Source organism: Myodes glareolus, chromosome 4, assembly GCF_982192425.1.
Source record: "Myodes glareolus chromosome 4, mMyoGla1.1, whole genome shotgun sequence".
NCBI lineage: Eukaryota > Metazoa > Chordata > Mammalia > Rodentia > Cricetidae > Myodes > Myodes glareolus.
Window position 1 is genome coordinate 18,399,237 of NC_142029.1, and position 22,493 is coordinate 18,421,729.

The 22,493-nt window shown below is 48.9% G+C and overlaps 1 protein-coding gene across 7 annotated transcripts; it reads left to right on the forward strand.

The window, feature by feature from the left end:
* The first annotated feature begins 96 nt into the window (after positions 1-96).
* On the forward strand, positions 97-22,386 carry Pkm (pyruvate kinase M1/2). Of its 7 annotated transcripts, none has more exons than XM_087905290.1 (12): positions 2,147-2,211; positions 7,050-7,169; positions 8,965-9,131; positions 9,402-9,493; positions 12,395-12,526; positions 13,212-13,398; positions 14,083-14,353; positions 15,072-15,222; positions 15,567-15,719; positions 18,497-18,663; positions 20,965-21,146; positions 21,723-22,386. In XM_087905290.1, the coding sequence occupies exons 1-12, from the start codon at positions 2,162-2,164 to the stop codon at positions 21,827-21,829; spliced, it is 1,779 nt and encodes a 592-aa protein (XP_087761416.1). In that variant the 5' UTR covers positions 2,147-2,161; the 3' UTR covers positions 21,830-22,386. The 7 variants fall into 7 exon arrangements, with proteins under 7 accessions (XP_087761417.1, XP_087761418.1, XP_087761416.1 ...); XM_087905289.1 differs by lacking the exon at positions 18,497-18,663 and adding an exon at positions 19,045-19,211; XM_087905288.1 differs by lacking the exon at positions 2,147-2,211 and adding an exon at positions 4,905-5,035.
* The last annotated feature ends 107 nt before the right edge of the window (positions 22,387-22,493 follow it).

Here is a 22,493-nt window from a genome sequence, read left to right on the forward strand (position 1 = left end):
GCAACCTGTCTGTCCCGCCTCCACCGCGCTTCTCTCCAAGGTGCGGACGCCCAGCGAGACGCGAGAGGCGGGGCGCCGCTGGCCGCCGCGGGGATTGGGCGAGGGGCGGGGCTGCGGAGGGATTGCGGTGGCCCGCAGTAGGATAACCTTGAGGCCCAAGAGGCGCAGTCCCGCACAGCAGAGACTCGTCCTGACCCTTCAGTCGTCAGACTTTGGTATCGCTGCAGGATCCGGAGTACGCCCGAGGTGAGAGGGGAGAACCTACGCCTTCTGTGCCCAGGGCCGACGCCCGCCTCTGGGTAACGCAGGCCTGCCTGCCCACGCGGGACCCAGGCGCCTGGCATCGTGCATCCCTGTCCGGGTTGGGGGAGAAGCTACACTCGAGCCCAGGTCCTGAACTTCCAAATACAGAGAGGCCTTACAGCTTCTTCACCACACGCTAGTTCTGGCCTCTCTTCCTTCTCAATCTGGTTCTACCCTCTTATCTTAATGCTGCCATCCTCTCCACCCTGTTCATTCCCATTCTTCTCCGATGCTCATCCTCCTACATTCACTAATAGTTCTTTCGCCCTTTTTAGCTCTGTGCTCTTCCCCTCCCTCCTTCGGTGACCTCCTTATAATCTCTCCTTGAAATAACTCTGCCGCTCCCCCCTTGTGCCCCGCATTTATCCTCCATTCAGGTCAGTGTGCTCTTCCCGCGCCTGTATTCGCTACTCCGGGTCGCCCCTCCCCCCCATTCCGGTCATGTCCGCGGCACTGCATCCCTTCAGCATCCGGATCCTCGCCCCTCCCCCTCCGCGCAACTTCCCCCGCCCCCCGCATTCTAGTCACGTCCGCCGAGTCCCTGCTAGCCCTCGTGGTCCGGTGCGTGTAGGTAGGATGCAGTCAATGGCCGTCCGGGAGATGTAGCTGCGGGTTACGTAACGTCAGTCTTCCCGGTGGCGGGGCAAGAACGATTGGCCGCTATTCCGTCCTATTTTGTGCGACCGCAGATTCTTCTGGTTGCCGGCTAGGCACTGGTGGTCCGGGCTACCAAACCCTGCGGTGCGCCTGCAAGCTCTCGCGCGCTCCATCCTGCGGTGGCGGGGCTGCACGTACGGCAGGGCGTCTGGACCAGCCTGTCGCGCCGCGCCCACGTGCTGGGGAAAGGGTGGGGGGGGCGATCAACCGAGAGAGGTTTCCGGGTGGAACTGGAGCCCACAGAACTCAGTCTAAATAGGGAAGCAAAATTTGTCAAGTCAGTACTGTGGTGAAGATGGAGCTGCACAGGGTGGTCCGCACGTTGGGTTTGAAGAAGCAGGAAAGCACCTAGTCTGAAGGTTACTTAAAAACCCAGTCATGAAAAGATGTCTCTCGATCACCTCTTCTAAACCGAAGGAGATTGATAGGATTAAGAGCCTCGGTGAAGGGACAGTTCTGCTTGTGGGCAGCGGGGGGGATATAAACAGGTTGTTGGAATCCGGTTGATTTATTTATTTTCTGAGGTGGTTCAGCCTCTGGTCCTGTGTCACGAGTAAAGACGATTGCTCCAGGCTACTGAAGTTACTGGTCTCCGTGTAAGTAGGGGGCATATTCAATGCAGTGACTAATCTTGGGGTGAAGTGCCCAGAAGAGCATACATATTCCTTTTTTCTCAATGAATGAGATACTGTTAGGTTGAAGGCCTTCCTCCTGTTCCTATACGTATTGAGGCTAAGCTTAGGGAGACAGAAAGGCACTGAATACCCAGTCTCCCCTGGAAACGAATTCTCTTTGGAGTCCAGTAGGTGTTTACAATGTAACAAACCCTCCTGAGAAAGGAGCTTGCAGTCTAAAGGGAGAAATGTGGCGTCCATTGTCTTCCTCTGTAAGGGTAGAAACAAAGAGGCAGATATCAGATCCATGTCTTCTGATTCTCGTTCCTGACTGGTCAATGTAAGACCGTTCATCCTGCTGACTTGTAGGAAGTTAGGTATGGAGGCTATTGCAGTAAGTTTTGTTGCCACAATACTCAGGGTGTGGCACTTTCTAGGGTGCAGGAGGGGGGAGGACCTTGGGTTAGGATTCAAGGTACCATTGTTAGGCAACAATTTGCCTTCTGGTGGCCTGAGGATGCTGTAGGTAAGGCAGTAGTCCTGTGGGAAGGTGAAGTAAGTGTAAACCATCACCGGGTCTGGGCAAGATGACTCAGCTTTTCAACTTAGAGGCGTTTGAAAAGATTCTCTTCCTTGGGTGAGTGGGAAACCTGGTTCTCCCAGATGTAGTGAGGTCCCCTATTTAGTAAGTCAAATACTGAACTAGTGTGCATTTCCCTAAATTAACAGGTCCCGCCCAGGCTGAGTGTGGTGCTGCACACAACTTTTTAATTCCAGCACTGAAGAGCAGGGCCAGGACAGGATCTCGTTGAGTTTTAGACCAGCCAAGCTGTGAAACCCTGTCCCAAGTGCGTGGGTGCAGCAAAATGCAGGGTCTGTACACCATCGTGCTTGAATGATAGGCTCGGCAGCCTCTCATGGAACATATCCCAGTACTCTGGAGACTCACTGGCAGATGGCTATATGTTCAGACCAGTCTGGGCTAATAGTGAAGATCTGTCTCAAAAGAAAAGGACCTTATCCCCCAGTGAGTGACTTGGCACATTTTATAGCTGGCTACTATTCAAATCGCATTGGAGTTGGATATGCCATCTGTGTGTGTGACGTGAAGGCGTTGGTCACAGGAAAAGACACCTATTTCTCAAAGCTGTTGATTTCTTAATAGTAGAAGAAATGAGGAAACAGCCATGTACAGAAAGCTAGGGGGAAAAATCTCTTGCATTAAATTCATATTACTTGGGTTTTTAGTGTCTTTTGTTTTAGCTTTTCTGCAGGAAGTCAAGATGAGTTGGCCAAGAACTAAGGTTGAGGTAGAGGAAAATGAGTCACTTGTCTTTCAGTTTCTGAATCATCCCAAATATCCACAGCCGAGTTAACTGGTAACTACAAGAATGAGTTGGTGCCTGTGAGATTTTTACTGTTCTGGTAAGAGTACTTAAGGGCTGAGTCATCCCTGTAAACTTCACTTGGGTGCAGACCGGAATAAATGACAGACTGTATGAGGACCATTCTTCCTGACATGATACTTGGATCTTGCAATTTTTAGCAAGAACCAGACTTAGACTGGATATGGAGTAGTCAAATAGGAGAGGTGAGCCCACGTGGCTGGGGTCCTGCAAACCTCTGCTGACTCTTGAGGCCTATTGTAACAGCTCAGCTCAGGACTGGGGGTGGTCTTACAGCCACCAATCTGTGCAGTGAGGTCACGCCCCTGCTGTAGTTTGTGCCTGTCTGCACGTACGAGGGAGGTCTAAACTGCAGTACCTCCAGTGGCCTCTGAGACGCCCCCTACTTCTCCATTGAGGTCTGGGGATCTTGAGCCTCTTTCTCAAAGCCAACTAAGTTTTTAAAGGAAGCTACATCCTTTCCAAACATTTTGACTTTAAACCACTGGATGTAAAAGATTTGACCTTGTGCCATGTCCATTTTGGAGGAGTTCAAACTTCAGATTAAGAAGTAGGGAAGGGCTGGGTGTGGTGGCACATGCTTTTAATCTCAGGAGACAGAGGCAGGCGGATCTTGAATTTGAGAACACCCCAAGCTCTGTAGAAGGGTTCGAGAAGTCAGGGGATGGAAGAATGAAATATTTATGGATTGAATAAAGTCAGAATACTTTTATTTTTGGAAAGTCTAAAAATACAAGTCAGTATTGATGCTGAGTTCTGGGTGGTAGAAGTGTGGAATTTGGAGTTCTACTCCCCCTTGGGAAGAGAGGCAGTAGTTGCAGCCCTATAACGGTCACTGTAGGCAGGCACTCACGGTAAGTAGGTCAGTGCTATTGGACAGCTGGTGCTGCCTTCCCGCATTAATTCCCCTCCCCCACTGTGGTTCGGGGCACTCCTTTAAATGCTGAGCCTGTGCTTCCAGTCGTGGAGGCCATTGTGCATTCTGCTTACACCTGGTTCCCTGGGCTCCTAAGCCAGGGTCCAGAGCGTGGGCATCACTCCCGGAAACCCTGGCCACTTAAGCCTGCTAAGGAGGCACCGTGTGCCAGCAGAACAGAAACTTCTCCCAGAACTCCTCCTTTTGGCTCAAACTAGTTCTCTGCTCTGCAAAGCTGCAGTGGAGGCCAGGAGATCCTTTGATCTGGCTTTCTGTCCTGAAGTAGCATGGTCTTCCTAGGTGAGGGTCCCATAATTCCACAAAAAGAGTTTAAAGTAGGGCTATTATAGTTAAGATTAAATTACAGAGCTGATTTGTCCTTTTTTTTCTTTTTCTCTTTTTTTTTGGGGGTAGGAGCACGGGAATTTAATTTAAATCCAACAGGTGAGCCCGAGTTCTGAATAGGCTGATTGATTAATGCCAGATCTTTTTGATAGATAATTTGCTGAGGTTTAAGGGTAGACCTCCCCCTGGGCATGGTAGCAAATGCCTTTAATCCCAGCATTCAGGAAGCAGGGGACAGATAGATCTCTTAAGTTTTAGGGTAGCCAGGACTATATAGTAAGACCATGTCTTAATAAATAAGCCAGGCAGTGGTGGTGCGTGCATTTAATTGAGTGGCAGAGGCAGGTAAGTCTCTGAGTTCTAGGCCAGCCTGCTCTGTGGAGCCACACAGAGAAACCCTCTTTCCACACCCCAGGGTAGTTTAATGGCAGCAATGATTTGGAAGATTTAATTTGTGGAGTGAGGCATGAAACTTTAGCCTGATAAGAGTGCCAGCTCTAAGAATCAGGGTGACATTGGGCATTTATTTTCTTATTTGTTTTTATGACCTTTGTGCCTGACACGAGGGAAACAGATGGGACTGGCAGAACCAAGGTGATCTGAGCTGGGCCTGTGCATGCCTCGGCCTGTAGGCCACACTGAAACCTGGGCTGGTGTTTCCTTTCTCACAGAGGGGCAATGGCTCTGAGGAAGATACTGCTGCAGGGGCTCAGGCTCCAGAGTAAGGCTCCTGCCCCTGAGCACGGTGTTTGCTGCTGTCATTGGACATGCCAGGCTTCTGCTGCTGGCTGGAGGTTGGCTGTGCATGTGGGTGCCTCCTAAAGAGGAGGATGCTGGCATGGGAGGGGCCGCATGTCTGGGCAGGCACTGCTATGCAAGTAGGCCCACCCTGCTCAAGGAAACCAAGGCTGGGGCTGCTTTCCTGACCTGGAAAAGACCTCAGAAAGGGTATTCTATAAATATATCAATAACGTGGTTGGTTTGAGTTGTGGGGACCATGGGATAGGCAGAAGAGCCCTGGTTGGGGGCGGGAGTGTTCCAGGTCAGAGCCTAGGAAGAGAAATAGCTCATTGAGCTAGGGTCTAGATTGGTAGAGGACTTGAAACAATTGAAGTTTTGTTAGAAGTCTATTTAATTGTATCAATTCATTGATTCCATTGGCCACTTTGTATCTGGTAGCAAGATAGTCCAGTCTGCAGACTTCAGGTTAATTCCAAGTGGGGAAAATGTATTGAGTTGTGTATCTGAGGCCAAATAGATTTTGAAATTTTACCTGCTAAATTGCATTTCCAGGCCTTTGTCTATCAGAACATCCATGTCAGTACAAAGTTTGTGCTGTCAAAGCCTGAGAGCAGTCAAAGCAGGAAAAGAAAATTGCTGGACACTGAAGTGGAACTTACAGGTTTTTGGTCATGAAATTTTTCCATGGGTTTTATTAGACACTTTGGCTTTGAGGTCAATGGATGAAGTTGCCCTTTTCAGGTCAGTGAAGCTGCCCTGCGAGGCGCTCTTGTGACTGAAGGCAGAGAGCACGTGTTTCCATTGTAGCTGAGTGATCCTGAAGGGCGCAGGGCTGATATGTGGCTCTACGCTTTACATGTAATTCCCATGAGCTTTATTGGGATGCATAGAAATAAATACATCATTTTTAGAAGCTGTCCACTTAATTTTTCCTTTCTTTTTAAAGATTTATTTTTATTTATTTTTTTATGCACATTGGTGCTTTTGCCTTCATATATGTCTGTGTGAGGGTGTTGGATCCCGTGGAACTGGAGTCACAGACAATTGTGAGCTGCCATGTGGGTGCTGGGAATCAAACCCTGGTCCTCTGGAAGAGCAGCTCTTAACCGCTGAGCCATCTCTCCAGCCCTCTATTTATTTTTTATTAAAGTGTTTCACATCAGTTTTGTTGATGAAGGATATGATGCTGGGCACGGTAACACATACCTTGAATCCTAGCCTTAGAAAGGCAGAAACAGATGGATTTCTGAGTTGAAAACCAGTCTGGTATATATAACATCTCCAGGGCTACATAGTGAGACAACTGTCTGAGAACGGGAGGGAGGGGTGTTGTGACAAATACTAATACCCAGGTAACAGGGTGGGTTTTTTTTTTTAATCAGCTATGAACTGGTGATTTTTAACATTTATCCTCTTGAGTCTTTTTTCCTTTTATCGTAAGGTGGAGGGCACCAGGCTTTTATATAAACTAGAGGTGATAAACTCCTGTAATCTCAACCTTGGGGGAAAGGCACTACATCTCGAGTTCCAGGCCAGCCAAGAGGAATGATAGTAAATTAAAGGTTTAAAGACACTTTGGGGGGCCGGTCAGTCGGGCCTGTGTATACTCTTAACACTCGGGAAGTTGAGGTAGGAGGATCTTTGAGTGAAACCAGCCTGGGATAGTGTGAGCTTCTGCCAGAGAGAGAAAAAAACAAAGCAATGAGGGTCCCTGACATAGCACAGTGGTGAAGAAAATGGTTTCTGATGATCCTCATTCTGTCCCCAGAACTCCCAGGTAAGAGGAGAAAGCAGGGTCTCTTAAGTTGTCCTCTGACTTTTGCATAGTGCCCACACACCCCCTAAAAACTAAATATCAATTTTTGGGTGTTGGGATAAAGTACCACAGGGAAGCCAGTAAGGGCTCACTTTTACCTCCAGGTTTTCATTAATAATGTCTTCTGTGTGTGTGTGTGTGTGTGTGTTTAGCATAGCAACTTTAAGCAACTTCTCCTGGTTATTAAGGTAATTACCACAGAGAACTCTAGTTACACTCAGCTTTTGCCTTAATCCTCAATCCTCATACAGCTCTCCAGGGCAAACTGTACTCAGCTCTGAGCGGTCTTTCCAAGTGGGGCCAAGGAGCTGCCACCCTGAGTCCAAAAAACAGCAATATGTCACCGGAAGCCCAGGCCCAGAGAACCAAAGGTATGACCTGATCATCAGTGGCCTTGGGAAGAGAAGAGCTGCCTGGTGGCTTTTGGGAAAGTGGGTTCAATGTCTATTCCACATACTGACTTCATAGTCCCATCGTGGTCACAGCAAGGCTTTCGTGTCTTGTTGGCTTGATTTGCTATCCATACTGTCCCCTCAGCAGTCACCTAAGCATGACTGGGAGCCGTGAGAGTTCCCGGCCATGTTTGTTTCAACCATGAGTAGGCAAAGGAGCTGGGACATCTTCAGATTTGGGGAAAGGGAAGAGGAAGAACTGAGAGGTCTTGATGGGACTGAGAACAAATTTAACAAATACTACAAGGTGCTGGAGGTTAGCCCAAGGAGACCCCTGAGGAGCGGTTGGCTGTTTGGGGGAGTTAGGAATGAACCGTGTTGGTCACTGGCAATAGCTGGAGATCTCATCCCTCCTTTAAATTCTGCAGTGAATGTAGGGGTGCCCCCCTGTAATCCCAGCACCCAGGAGACTGGAACGTGAAGACTGCATTTAGTTCAAGGCCAACATGGGCGACAAAGAATGAAAACTTGTCCCGTGAAAAGTTTGCCATTTGTGTGGTTGAAGACTTGTGGGCCTCTGTTTGCATGGGATCACTAGTAGGTTGCAGAGGTCTTGCCGGGTCTCAACAGGGTAACATGGATGACCTTTAGGTGCGTATTCTTCAGGCATGCCGAAAGCACATAGTCAGTAGACTGAGGGTTCTTGACTGGGAGGCAGGGCAGAGAGCAAGGATAAGGAGGGGCTTATTATAGAACTTGGACTGAAGTCTTTTTAGGCTCTGGGGCTTTCAAAGAGCCCCTTGGTCTGAGAACTTGGGTGAGAAGGATGCCCAACATTGCTCAAGCCTCTCAACATCTGTCAGTACAGCGCAGAGCTGCTGCAGAGTTCTGTCCTCTAACCAGCTCAGTGAGCACTTAGTTGTAAGTCAGTAATAAAGTTAAAGCAAAGGTCGGTGCAGCTGTTGGGATTGTGACCTGGGTGGCTAATTACCTGGAACCAATGCTCAGACTACCGGTAATGCGCTGCCTACCACACATAGAGGAGAAGTCCAGATGGTCAGAGTGGGAAAGGCAGGTCTAACTCAGCACTTGGGAAGATCAAAGATAGTGAGTTCAAGGTCAACCTGGGTTGTGGAGTGGATTCTGTGCCCTCTGAGACTAGCTACTGTGAGCAATTCTGTTTCCAAGGTTACAGGCGACTCCTTAGTCAAGTTGTTGACTTGGGAGCAGTTCCAGTGCTCTTGTGTGCAAAATTGGCTTTGTGTGTCTTATAAATGTTGCTGTTTTCTGCTAAAGAATTCTGGGATTTTTGCCTAATAGAAGCTAAAGAATAAACTTAGCCGATGAAACCAGTAAAAATCTAGAACTCTGGAGCTAAAAAGGACTTGTTTGGGAGGATGTTTATTCTTACAACTAACTTTTGGGCAAGTTTCTTCATGTATGTAAAGTGTTCTTTGTAGTGTTGGTGTGAAGTTGTCACCATTGACAGCAGCTCATGTCTGAATCCTGCTCACACTGCTCCCTGGGACTACATGCATTGGATAGGAAGCGACTTTCGTTCATCAAGGTCTTTGCTGTTTGCTCACGGTCACATTGAGCCCTTTGCCCAATTTGAGGAGCATCCACATAGCCAGCACGTGCCAGGCCTCTGTGTGATTTGTACACAAAGCAACCATATTGGGTTAATATGTAAGTGGGAGACGACCGCCTCTGCCAAGTGGCTCATTAAGCACTGCTCAACCTAATTTGCACTCTTCAACTCTCTGGGCCCCAGGACCTCAGGAACCATGCCGAAACCACACAGCGAAGCAGGGACTGCCTTCATTCAAACCCAGCAGCTGCATGCAGCCATGGCTGACACCTTCTTGGAACATATGTGCCGCCTGGACATTGACTCCGCACCCATCACGGCCCGCAACACTGGCATCATTTGTACCATTGGTGAGTGTGGCCTTCCCCTAAATGGAGACTTCCTACCTGATTGTCTCCTGAAAAGCAAAACGATTACAAAGCTAACCTAGCTTCTAAGTGGGGCGCTGTACATATTTCTATGAGAATAGAAGCCATAGGAAGCAGCCATGAAGAATTAGTACGTCTAGTTTTCTGCAGAAGGTGGAGTTCAGGGTGTCTTCCTTAGTGTGTCTTTGTAGGAGGATTTCAGAGACCTCTGGTCATGGCTTACTCATTGTGCCTTTCCATGTTTGTCGATAGGTCCTGCTTCCCGGTCTGTGGAGATGCTGAAGGAGATGATCAAGTCGGGAATGAATGTGGCTCGTCTCAATTTCTCTCATGGAACTCATGAGGTGGGCCTTAGCTGGGTTGCTGGGATATTGATGGGAAACAGGTGTGGTGTTTGTTCGCAATGATAGCTTGCAACAGGTGTAAGTCTGGGTTTCTCTGGGAATGAGACACGGTCCTAGTCCATCCCTGATTCCCTCCCTCCTGCCACCTTCATTGGCCTAGACAAACAAGGCCTGCTTTGTTAAGGACCAGTGCTGTCTCTGCCCTTAACCTTCACAAAAGACAGGAAGGTTTTAGCTGGAAACCCCTCTAGGCAATCGTGTCTCTTTGCTCCACACATGACGTCCACGCCTGAGGGTTTCTGCTTGGCTCCTATGGGTCTGGTGACAAAGGTCATACAGAAGATTGCTTCTGACTTAGTTCAGTCCCAAGGTGGTTAGGCAGGTCCAGAGGGGTCTCCATTTGAGACTGAGTCTAATGCCCTTCTTAGGAGTGAGGTAGAAATGCATTGGAGCTAAAGCTGGGGCTTGTCCTTTCATGTTCTGACTGCTGATGGGAGGCCATACGCAGGAAGCAGATGGCAGCTTTTAGAAAAGTCCATTGCTTCCGGTGCTTTCAAGTTTAGAACAATCTATTCTAGCAGTTGGAGGCATCTTAGAGCTACCATTCAAATACAAGCTTCACTGTGGATTTCCTACTGGCATTGATGGAGGAGGGACAGTCCACCTTGCCTCTTGGTTTCTTTATCTCCTGTTCAGAGTGCTCTATTTTGCCCTCTGACCTTTGGGAGTTGTTTGAACTAAAAATAGAGGCAGAAGGGCAGTCCAAGAAGTGAACCCCTCCTTCCTAGAACATGAGAACTCTTAATCATAGATGCCCTAACCCATATTCCATAAACAGCCCGGTGAAGGCCAGCTCCCAAATGTCATGCATGATGCCTAGGATAGTCCAGTAGGCACCTAAGCAGTATGGGTATGGGACACATCCTTGTTAGGTGTGGTAGCATAAAACCTGAAGCAGAATTGAGTTCAAGGCCAGCTTGGGATACATGGCGTCTGGAGGCAGCCTCAGAAACATAAACGTAGCAGGGTCCTGTTGCAAACCAAAAAGAGGGAGAGATCGATGCTTTCCATGTTCTGCTGCTCTTGGCAGGAGTCACCTGGAATGAACTCAACGGTAAGCCTAACCCAGAGGCAGAATTAGATCCACTTGAAAGCAGAGTTTGTGTGGGTCTCTGGTTTGCAGGATGGGCAAAAATAAATTTGGGGACATGACCTTTAGGTGTCATGGCTCTTGAATCCAGTAAAATAATATCACGCAGCTGAGATGGCAGTGGCTAGTGAGGTCATCGACCTGGGTGAGGCCAACTCCAGCTTGACTTTTTTAAACTATAAGAGGCATTTGGAGATTATCTGTACTTTGAATCTTATTCACAGATTGACCTTTTTGTTATTATTTTTTTTATTTAATGCCCTTGAAAGTTTATTTTTAGGTTTTAACACTGACATGAGGTTAGCCCCTTTGGGAAGCTGATCTGTTCTGTTAGGACATGTGATTCAAGCAGTTTGACTGCGTGTCAGGTCTCTTACTGCATGTGTTTCTTCTGTGAGGAACAGGGTGTGTTTTGCTGTGATCTTGGCGGTTTAAGCACTCCTGCAGACACTGAAACTGCACTGCCTCCCTCTGGGAACGTCTCCCAGCTGCATGTGATCCTTTGGCAGCCTCGGCAGCCTCTTAATTGCACCTGTTGCTGTTCACATGGACAAGATGTGTGTCATCTCTGCTGAACAGGCAGGGCTGTACTGCCACACACTTTGACTTTTTTTAACGGCCTAAATTTAGAGCCTCTACAAGGATGACACTGGGCACCAGTCATCACCATTTGGTAACGCACCAGCAAAGTCCTAGCTATGACAGTGGAAGACACCATCACCTCCCAGAAGTGTAGCAAGGGCTAGCCATATAGAGAATGCTAGACCTGCCGGTGTTCTAATTATTAGGATTATAATGCATCTTTATGCATGAGGCAAGATGCATGTTTGTTTAAGACACTTATGGGCTGAAGTGTATAACTCAGGAAGAACAAATCTGTGTTATGATAGTGGGAAAGGTTGTAGACCCTATAGACATTATACAGCCATAATTCTTCAATGGAAATGAACTACTATAAGGAACTCTTAAAAAAAAAAACCAAGGCAGTCAGTAGTCACTGTTGAAGGACTGGTTCCGTCTCTGCCCTCCCTTGTCTGCCAGAGATAACAGGCTTGCAGGTGTCTTTCCTGCACACCGTGGTTAAAGGACAAAGCCCATAAAGTGATGTAATAAATGGCTGTTATCAGTGGTGCCACATGGATCTGCACCATCCACAAATTCTTGCTCTGTCTTGGCTGAGTCCCAGGTAGAAAAAGGAAAAGTCCTTTGGGCAGCCCTATGGCAAATGAAGACTAACAAAGGAGAGAGTTCTGTCAGAGATGGGCCACTGGTCACCCGTCCAGACCTGAGAAAGTGATTGTGAAAGGTGGTGTCTGCATGGCTGAGCAATGAGCTGTTCAGCTTGGGCCATTGGTCACTTAAGTCAACAACTTTGAGCTTGAATTGAGGTTGGGATCGATAGTGAAAACAGACTGACACAGACTGCCAGGGCAGAAACACAAGCCCAGGCTCTCTACCTGCCTCGGGCTTAGCCTAGGGTTACTAGAGCCACTGAAGGGACACACAGCTGCTTTAAAAGCAGGGTAGGGTCACATTCCTGCCTATGATGGGTTTGGTGGCAGTATTCTGGATTGTTCCCAAGATTTGCTATTAAGATAGTGCTGTGGTAGATGAGGCTGTTATGCTTCTGTGTAGAAGGAAGAGTGTATACTGGTACGATTAGGGGTAGGGAAGATTAGAATTTAGATACTTTTGTGATCTGGAGTCAGGTATGGAGGGCACCTGTCAACCAGTCTCCCTTCTTTATCCAGTACCATGCAGAGACTATCAAGAACGTGCGCGCAGCCACAGAAAGCTTCGCCTCTGACCCCATTCTTTACCGGCCTGTGGCTGTGGCTCTGGACACAAAGGGGCCTGAGATCCGGACTGGACTCATCAAAGGCGTGAGTATCCTAGGAAGCCAGAGCAAGCCGCTCTGCCTTTCGGGTGGCCTTCTAGCTTCTGACTGTCTGGATGGGTGTTTTAGAACTTAGGTCTACAAATGATGAGGGTTTGGGTGTTGGTGTTTTGTGTGACTGTGCACCACATACATGCAGTACAATGTATGTATCCCCTGGAACTGGAGTTCATGCTTGTTTGTGAAACGCCATATGGGTGCTGAGAATCAACCTAGATCTTCTGCATGAAAAATAAGTGCTCTTAACCACTTCATCTCTCAAGCCCCTAAATGAGAATATTTTATTCATTGCTGGTTTTTTTTAAAAAATATTCATTTATTATGCATTCAATATCTGCCTACATGTGTGCCTGCAGGCCAGAGAGGGCACCAGATCTCATTACAGATGATTGTGAGCCATCATATGGTTGCTGGGAATTGAACTCAAGACCTTTGGAAGAGCAGGCAATGCTCTTAACCACTGAGCCATCTCTCCAGTCCCCTCATTGCTGTTTTTATCTGCATAGCTAGGAAATATTAGTGTGTGGAGATATTATTACTGTTTTGTTTTAAGCCTACTTGGTCTCCCTGTGATGAACAAGGTTTCTTGGTGATTTGAGCGGGGTTTGAGATTCCCGTAAGGAGTGCTGCCTGCTGCCGTTCATGCCGCGTGTGCTATCTTGACTCTACAGAGCGGAACTGCAGAAGTGGAGCTGAAGAAGGGAGCCACCCTGAAGATCACCCTGGACAATGCCTACATGGAGAAGTGTGACGAGAACACCCTGTGGCTGGACTATAAGAACATCTGTAAGGTGGTGGAAGTGGGCAGCAAGATCTACGTAGATGATGGGCTCATTTCACTGCAGGTGAAGGAGAAAGGTACGTGGACAGTTGCCATCTCCAGTGCTCTGTGAAATTGAATGTATTAGATAGAATTCCTTTGGAGAAGCACTCGCCTAGCATGTATGAAGGCCTGGGTTCTGTCCCCAGGGGGTCTGAAGTTTAATCTTTGCTGCCTCAAAAGCCCCAAACCCCACCAAGGGCCAAGATTGGTACACGCCTTTAGCTTTCAGTACGAGCACAGTAGGAGGTGGGGCCCAATATGGCGTGTATGATACTCCTGTGTCCCTTTGAATGCTAGTTAAGGTCATTTCTTGGTGATTTATTTAAATGGCTTTTAGGTATTCGTGGTTACATTTGTTTTTAAGAAAGGATTTCCTGTAGCCTAAGCTGAGCTGAGATTAACTTTTCACCAAGCCTGGCCATTTGTTTGTTTGTTTTGAGGCAAGGCCTCACTTTAGCCCTGGCTGGCTTGGAATTTACTGTGTGTGGAGTTTTATCTGCATCTGCCTGTTGAGCTAGGGCAAAGAGTCTGTGCTACCACATCCACAACTCAAATATCTTAGCAACCCGAAAGTGAGGACTCTCTTCATCATGGCTCCAGTGTCCTCAGTGTGATGTGGCATGTGTTTCACTGAATTCAGGGACGGGGCAGGAGACCCTGCTGCTGGCCTCCCACAAGATGGACCCTCATCACTTTGGTCCTTCACCTCTCCTACGCAGGCGCTGACTTCCTGGTGACAGAGGTGGAGAATGGTGGTTCCTTGGGCAGCAAGAAGGGGGTGAACCTCCCCGGAGCCGCTGTGGACCTCCCTGCTGTGTCAGAAAAGGACATCCAGGACCTGAAGTTTGGGGTGGAGCAGGATGTGGACATGGTGTTTGCGTCCTTCATCCGCAAGGCAGCTGATGTGCACGAGGTTAGGAAGGTCCTGGGAGAGAAGGGCAAGAACATCAAGATCATCAGCAAAATCGAGAACCACGAAGGCGTCCGCAGGTGAGTCCTCAGGTCTTGGTATCCATGCTGAAACTTGTGGACATAATGGGCTGGGCAGTGGCGGCGGACGCCTTTAATCCCAGCACTCGGGAGGCAGAGGCAGGCAGATCTCTGAGTTCGAGGCCAACCTGGTCTACAAAAGCTAGTTCCAGGATAGATCTTTAAAGACCCAGGGAAACCTTGCTCAAAAAACAAACAAACCAAAAAGACATAATGATGCTGGCGAATGGTGTTCCAGTCAGCTTCCCATAGGACATCACGTGATGCTTTGGTTAAGTTGGTGTTCATGGGGATGGGGTGACTGGTTTGACATTTGTTCTGTCTTGATAAGCCATAGGTATTGGTGGGTCTTGGTGTTCCTAGGGGGACTTGGGGATGGGGCATCGCAAAGGATGCTCTCAGAATCCTGAGCTAAATGAATCTGTGGGCCTTTGTTGGTGCCTCATTCTCTTATGGAAGTACTGATAAGAGAAGGCACGATAGATTGTGTCTGAGATACAGACGGGAAACCTCATCCCTCAGCTTCTCATGGTGGTGAAGCCCAGCAGGCAAGATCGGGAGCCTTCTCTGGGTATCCAAATTATCTCGGTGCCCTATCACTTCTGTGTGCCTGTGGGTGTGACCCTCAAGGGCGTCCGAGTTGGGGCTCTCAGGAAAGCGTCTGGCCGTCCTTTGTTTTATGCTTCCTGTTCCATATTATCTTTATTTTCTGCATCAGGTTTGATGAGATTTTGGAGGCCAGTGATGGGATCATGGTGGCTCGTGGTGACTTGGGCATTGAAATTCCTGCAGAGAAGGTCTTCCTGGCTCAGAAGATGATGATTGGACGATGCAACCGAGCTGGGAAGCCTGTCATCTGTGCCACACAGGCATGTGCTTCTCCTTTGGTCCGGGTACTATGGTTAAGAGATCTGGGTCATCAGGCGATGGTGGCGCACACCTTAATCCCAGCACTTGGGAGGCAGAGGCAGGTGAATCTGTGAGTTCCAGACAGCAGGGCTGTTATACAGAGAAAGCCTGCCTCAAAAAGAGAGGCACCTCTTGGTCTTGTCCCGTGGTCCCTGTTCTCCAGACGTGTGCGCTTGTGCGGAGCAGTGCTCTGTGCACCACCTACACACTATCCAGGGAGTCATCTTGGCAATTACTTATCGCTGCACATGGCCCAAAGTCTCACCCTGGTCTCAGCAGATGCTTTTGTCTGTCCCCTCCTTAGATGCTGGAGAGCATGATCAAGAAGCCCCGCCCCACCCGTGCTGAGGGCAGTGATGTGGCCAATGCAGTCCTAGATGGAGCAGACTGCATCATGCTGTCTGGAGAAACTGCCAAAGGGGACTACCCTCTGGAGGCCGTTCGCATGCAGCACCTGGTAAGTCCTTAGAGCGTGAGGTGGACGAAGCTCTGCCCAGAAGTTTCTGCATCCTCTCCTGTTCCCCCATGTCACAGCAAAGAGTGAGATAGTGCATGAAGAGGAGTGCATCTTGATTTTCCTGTTGTGCTTTCCCTGTCTCTCTCCTGCCCAACCTTCTCCTGCTCCGGAGGATGCCACTGTCATTACATAGGCCACATCTGGCGAAAGATTTAAGTCTGCTCTCTCCCCTGCCCTCCTCTCAAAAACTTTAGCACTCAAGAAAAAGAAAGATTTAAGTTCTAGGCTGCTCTATTTTTTTAAAAGCCAAGAGTTTGTTCTCAGCTGGTCTCTTGGTTTGGCTTAGTTTGATCCCCTGCTAGTGCCATGGACAGATGCTTCTCCACTGCAGGCTGTACCCACACTGAGCTGTTCTGAGCTGGAGTTACATGGTGCCTGTGTCCTGGAGCTGCATCCCTTTCTGTGCCAGACCCAGAGCAGGGCTACAGATGAGCTGGGGTGAAAGGCAGATGCGGAATTCAGCAGGCTCTGGACGCAACAGGAACTATGAAGACTTTTCTCTGGAAGTACTTTCAGACTTCTAACTCTGATCACACTCGTGTTGACTCGTGCCTCAAGTCCAGTAGTCAGAGAATGAGGCAGGATTAGCTAAGAGCTTGAGCTGGAGCATCTCCTGCTGACCACTTCTCATAGGTGGAGACACAGGTTCTCAGCCTGGAACTTCCAAAGACTTAGGGGCCAGTTACAGGGCTGCTTACTTCTGCCTGGTGAAAGAGTATTATGAATTAATTTTTTGAGCTTTTGTTCCATTTTCAGCCAGCAAAGGACCTCCATCTTTTTTGTGACCCCAGTTTCCCTTAAGCCCTCAAATTTAAGACATCTGAGAAGAGAAAAAACAGCACCCTCTGGATTAGCCATCTTGCCTTTCTTCCCTGCATATCTATCCAATTAAGTTTATGCAGATTCTAAGGGGACTTGTATTCTTGCCTGTGTGACCTTTTCTGTGGCCTGCTATCTGTGCTGTATTGAAGCTGACAGACCAGCCCTGTCCTGGAAGTGTGTATAGCTTGGGCCTCTGGCTCATCACATGCTTGTATCATGACATTGTTGTTCAGATTAACACTGTGGCTTCACATAGCTGTCTGTGGCAGGAAAGTGCTTTTCTTCCCAGAAAGCCGTGTGCCTTCAGCCTCCTCCATAGTTGCTGACTCCCTGGTTTTACACCATATACCCCTTTTCTAGTTACCTGCTTAGTTGTGTGATCTGGCCACAGACTGGTCAGGAACAGGTTATGGCTGACTTTGACCAGATAGATGTATGTATGTCACTCAAGACCTTGCCCTAAGATGAGTTTGATGAGATATTAATTATAGTCTTAGCAATAAACATTTACTGCCGTCATTAAATGTTAGGCCTCTGAACATGTTGATGTAATCTTTGTGGCCTCGATTTGTAAATGTAAATCACATGTGATTGATGTGGGCTTAAGCCCAGTTTGATCTTGTCTGTTTGCTGCACTGTGTTGGACAGGTCTCCTAGAGTCCGGCTTAGTTCTGATGCCTATGTCCTGTCTTCCATGCCCTGGTCTTTCCTATAAAAAAGACAACCTTAGAACCTTGAGGCTGGGATTGTGTGGCGTTGTTCAGAAGATGAGTCTAAAGTCTGGGTCAGACTGTAGCTGCCCCTTCATGGGGTCCAAGCTTCTCTGCCAACCATTAACACTCAGACAGCCTCTCCCCTTACCTGTCTGCTGTCTTCTGTGTCTCGCTGCAGTTCATGGCCTGTAATCATGGGCTAGGCACCCCAGCTATGCTTGTTTGTCCTTTGCGCTGCGTGTATTCTGTTCTTAACCAAAAGAATACTTTCCGCCTGTGAATCTGATTATACTATCAAATCCGTGAGATGATTTGCTGGTCCTTCTCATCCCCCCCCCAAACTAAGATGCTGCTGGTTATTGCATTTCAATTCTCTGAAATTTATATTACCTTTCTAATACCTGGTCTTACCTGAGCAGGTGCTCTGTAATGTAACTCACTTGCCATCTTGCAATGGTTGTAATTGTTAAGTTTTAATCTGTGTCTTGAGACATCCCCGCATGCCTTCCTAGGCACCGGTCTCTTCACATGGCTGCTCACTGTACTACTCTTGTTTAGAACTGGTACACTGGCTCTTTTGACCTTTGACCCCAGCTTCCAGAACTGCCCCAATGTTTCCACTGTAAACACTGAGCAAAAGCTCCTGAGTCTGTGTAAGCTGCTGTAGACTGACTGACAGCCATGTGAAGAGGGTCCTATGGCCTATTCCTTCCTGTAAACTGTGTCATGAGGTAGTGTGGTCAGTGGGAGTGATGTGGCCTCCACCTTGGCATCTTCCTGTGTCAAGGTCCTAGAGCCTATTGCTCTGTCCCTTTAAATTTGATGGTGCATTCCCACGATCCCAGCACTTGTAAGGCTAAGGTCAGTAAGGGACAGAGAGAAAGATCTTATTGGGGTACGGGAGTGCTTAAAAAAGAAAACAAAGGGGAAAATCCCAACAGGATAAAGTCTTTCCAGAATGAAGGAACAACTTGTATTGAAGCAAAGTAGGCAATGGAAATCAAAATCCTACATAGCACTCTTAAGAGAAGTGAATTTTGACCACCCTACCTCTGTCTGTCCACAGGACAGATTTAACTCTATTTCCTCTCTTATTAATCCCCCGTCTTTTCCATGTGTTGTCTCTCCTATTTTTGCCTTTTCCATCCCTCTTCCTTATCCCTCCTACCCTAAACCTTACAGATAGCTCGGGAGGCTGAGGCAGCCATGTTCCACCGTCTGCTGTTTGAAGAACTTGTGCGAGCCTCCAGTCAGTCCACAGACCTCATGGAGGCCATGGCCATGGGCAGCGTGGAGGCTTCTTATAAGTGTTTAGCGGCAGCTTTGATAGTTCTGACGGAGTCTGGCAGGTAGGGCCCTAACGGCAGGTATTGGTATAGGATAACTACTCTGCGCTCCAGCCACTTCAGAAAAGGCACCTAGGTTAGCCTTGTGCCTGAGCTTGGACCCAGCCTCTCTTTCAGGAAGGCAGCAAGGAGGTCATGATAGGACAGGACCAAAGGATTCTCTCGTGGGCACACTGGAAGTCACAGGCACCGGTGCAGGATGGTTCCTGTAGAATTTTGATCTTGCTCACTTCAGAGCACGTACTGACTCTGCTCCTGGCCTTTTTGTGCCCGGGGACATCTTCCCAGTTGTCTGTGACTCCTCCCTCTCCATTTGTGCTAAAGCTCTGACAAAAGCCATGTCCCCCCCCCCTTCGTCCCTCTGGACGGATGTTGCTCCCCTAGATTGCCCGCGAGGCAGAGGCCGCCATCTACCACCTGCAGTTATTCGAGGAACTCCGCCGTCTGGCGCCTATTACCAGCGACCCCACAGAAGCTGCCGCCGTGGGTGCTGTGGAGGCCTCTTTCAAGTGCTGCAGTGGGGCCATTATCGTGCTCACCAAGTCTGGCAGGTAGGAGGCGGCAGTGGCTCCCTGGGGACGTCCTGCTCAATTGGCGTTCCTCCTTGGGGATCCCGTTCCTCCTTGGGGATCCCGAGAGTGGCTTTGGGCCAAGTTTGGCTGCCACCAAAGGACTCCAGGCAGCACTCAGGTATACCAAACCATTTGGCTCCAGTGTAAGTTCACAGCCTGCCTCACAGTGAACTGGAAGCAAATAGTCTGTTTTGCTTAGTTTAGTTACCATGGGGCCTTTATTAACTCAGTTTGGAGGGCTGACGAGATGGTTCAGCTGGTGAAATTGCTATGCAAGCCTGGCCCATACTCAGTACCCCAAACCCATTGCAGGAGGAGCATGCTGATTTCTGATCTCACACATGCCGGCAGGCACACACTCTAACAACGATAAGCATTTTTAAATCCCACTTGGAGGGATCGACTATAACGTCTCAGTGGGTAGAGTGTTTGCTGCACAAGCATGAGGACCTGAAGTTAAATCCCAGCACCTATGGCAAAAATGCATGCAGACAGAAGGGTACTGTGGGCTTCCCAGCGAGCCAATCAAGAAACTGGGGGATGGGGGAAAACTTGGCCTTTGAGTCCCCTGACTGCTCAGAAAAGAAACTACATGGTAGCTCACAACTGTCTAGCTCTAGTCTTAGAGGAATCCAGTGCCCTCTTCTAACCCCATAGGCATTACATGTATGTGGTACACAGGTGCACATGTGGGCAAAATACCCTTGCACATAAAGTGGAGAGAGTATTAGAGGAAGATACCCACTATCGACCTCTGACTTCTGCACATGTGGGCATCACACACACGCTAAACATTACATAAGTAAAAATATCCAGGCTATGATGTCCCATGTCTATAACCTCAGTGCTCATGAGTCAGGGAAAGTAAGGTAACAAGTTTGAGTCTAACCTGGGCTAAGCCTGTGCTCTTGGGCTGAGTAGAAGTTGGTGGGTTCTCTGGAGCTCCAAGATAGAAGGTCTGGGCTAATCTTTGTGCACTGCCTGCACTTTGGCTCTAGACTTCTGGGTTTCACCGTGGAGTTCCTGATTGCAACAACCTCTTTCCTTTACAGCCTGTGGATGCGGGCCAGCGTGGAGAAGGGTGTTCTCTGCTGGGCTTTGTCTCCCAGTACCTCTTGTATGTCTTCAGAGGTTGTTCGGTTAATTCAGTGTTCCTGAAACACATGCTAGAACTTGTCACAAGGCTAAGGAGGGATCCCTACATCCCCAAAGGATCTAGATTGGAGAAGCATTCCTATACCTGCCTGTTCTCCACCTAGATTTCTAAAGCCTTTTTTATCAATTGTGTTTTGGGCACTAGAGTTCAGCTGCTGGGAATGCCATAGTATTGCAGTCTTAATATTGGCTCCCAGGGTCTGACCCTTGCTGCTGCTGTTTCCAAGAAGCCAGAAGTCTGGAGCTAGGCATGTGTTCCTTGGTTTGTATATGTTGCTAGCAGCTGTGGGTACTAGTGAGATTGGACCAAAACTGCCTCCCTCTACTTGGAAGGGTTCACAATATGGGAGGGGATTCTAGCTGTGAATTGCCCATACTGAAATCAGCACAAATAGCTTCCGAGAACAGAGTGGAGAGACTTTCTGGTCTTTGGAGCAGAGCAAACTTTCAGCAGGAGAAGCCTATGGCTCAGAGTTTTATTAGCGAGTGTGCTATATTGAAGGTGCTTCCTGGCTCCTGGGTCTTTCTTGTGACACTTGTTTAATGGACGGTCTATCCAACCTGTTCCCTATCCCAGGAGTGCTCACCAGGTGGCCAGGTACCGCCCGCGTGCTCCCATCATTGCTGTGACGCGCAATCCCCAGACAGCTCGCCAGGCCCATTTGTACCGTGGCATCTTCCCTGTGCTGTGTAAGGATGCAGTACAGGACGCCTGGGCTGAGGATGTAGACCTCCGTGTGAATTTGGCCATGAATGTTGGTATGTAGCTGGAAGCAAGGTGCTGGGCAATGGCTTTGCTGGGGTTCCTGAAACTGTCCTCTCAAGTCCTGGGCTGAGCCCGTCTGTCCTCGCCCTCTTTGTTTGGTGCCCAAGGCAAAATTAATTGCCTCTACTCATTACTGAGGTTTTCTTAAGCATGGCTGGAGTTAGAGTGCTGTGGGTGGAACTCACAGATTGTGGTCTTTTCCTGTATATGGTTGGATATCAGGAGGTGAGAGGAGGACTCTGACCTTGGAAGGCTGACCAAGTATAAACTGACTGCTCTCCAAAGGTCCCTGCTGTCTGGATTCAGCCTTTGTTTAGGCTAGGAGGCTTGCGCCATCTTGTGGTAGGAAGAATTGGTCCAGCAGTGTAGTCCCCTACCAGCACTGTTTGTAGGTTTGTGCTCTTGGGCATTTGCCCTGGTATGCCCCTTCCTGGCTGGTGTCTGGGCTAGGAGTTACGCACCACCTTTTGGTTGGAGAGAGTAATGGTTGTTCAGTTAGGGCTGGGTGGGGCTTTGGGGCTGTAACCCCAAGTGTAAACCTCTACTCACCAACCTTTCTGCTCTTTCAGGCAAGGCCCGAGGCTTCTTCAAGAAGGGAGATGTGGTCATTGTGCTGACTGGGTGGCGCCCTGGCTCTGGCTTCACCAACACCATGCGTGTCGTGCCTGTGCCTTGATGGCCCTCTGGAGCCCCTCTTCTAGCCCCTGTCCCATCCCCTTCCCCATCCCATCCATTAGGTCAGCAACGCTTGTAGTGCTCACTCTGGGCCAGAGTGTGGCGCTGGTGGGCTGGGACACCCGGGAAAATTAATGTCGCTGAAACATGGAATAGAGCCCAGCTGTCTGTCTATCATATGACCCTACCCAAGCCAGGGGTGACAGAGGAATGCAGAATTGGAAACCCTCCCCTCTGGCTTTATCACAAAGGGGCAGCAACATCTCTGTGTACTTTGCTCCTGTAGAAAGTTGCCCAGAGAACTCCCTGCCCTGACCTGGAGTCAGGAGACAGCAAGAGTAGGGGCTTAAGGCGTGGGGCCCAGGTTACTGTGTAGATAATAACCTCTGGCCCCTGGCCGGACTTGCTTCCCCAACAGCTTTGGCCTCCCCCACTGCTCCTTGCGCACTTCTCAGCTGTCGCTGCGGTCACACCCTCCACCTCCCATTCTACTGTGCAGCATCTCCAGGCCTGTTGCTATAGTGCCCACCTGAGTGTCAATAAACAGCAGCTGAAGCACCTGTGTCCTGTTCTTTTCTACTGGGGGGGGGGGTTGAATTCCGCCCTCTGAGCAGGTGAACATGACAAACGGTCTTATGCCCAGCCATGGTCCCACCAGTTCACCT

What these genes read in the sequence shown, in the direction of transcription:
- Pkm (XM_087905288.1), top strand. Translation starts at nt 4,920, where the DNA reads ATGGCTCTGAGGAAGATACTGCTGCAGGGGCTCAGGCTCCAGAGTAAG. An exon ending in GGACTGGACTCATCAAAGGC is followed by an intron (nt 12,527 to 13,211) that starts GTGAGTATCCTA and finishes TTGACTCTACAG; the next exon opens with AGCGGAACTGCAGAAGTGGA. An exon ending in GTTCTGACGGAGTCTGGCAG is followed by an intron (nt 18,664 to 20,964) that starts GTAGGGCCCTAA and finishes TCCCTATCCCAG; the next exon opens with GAGTGCTCACCAGGTGGCCA.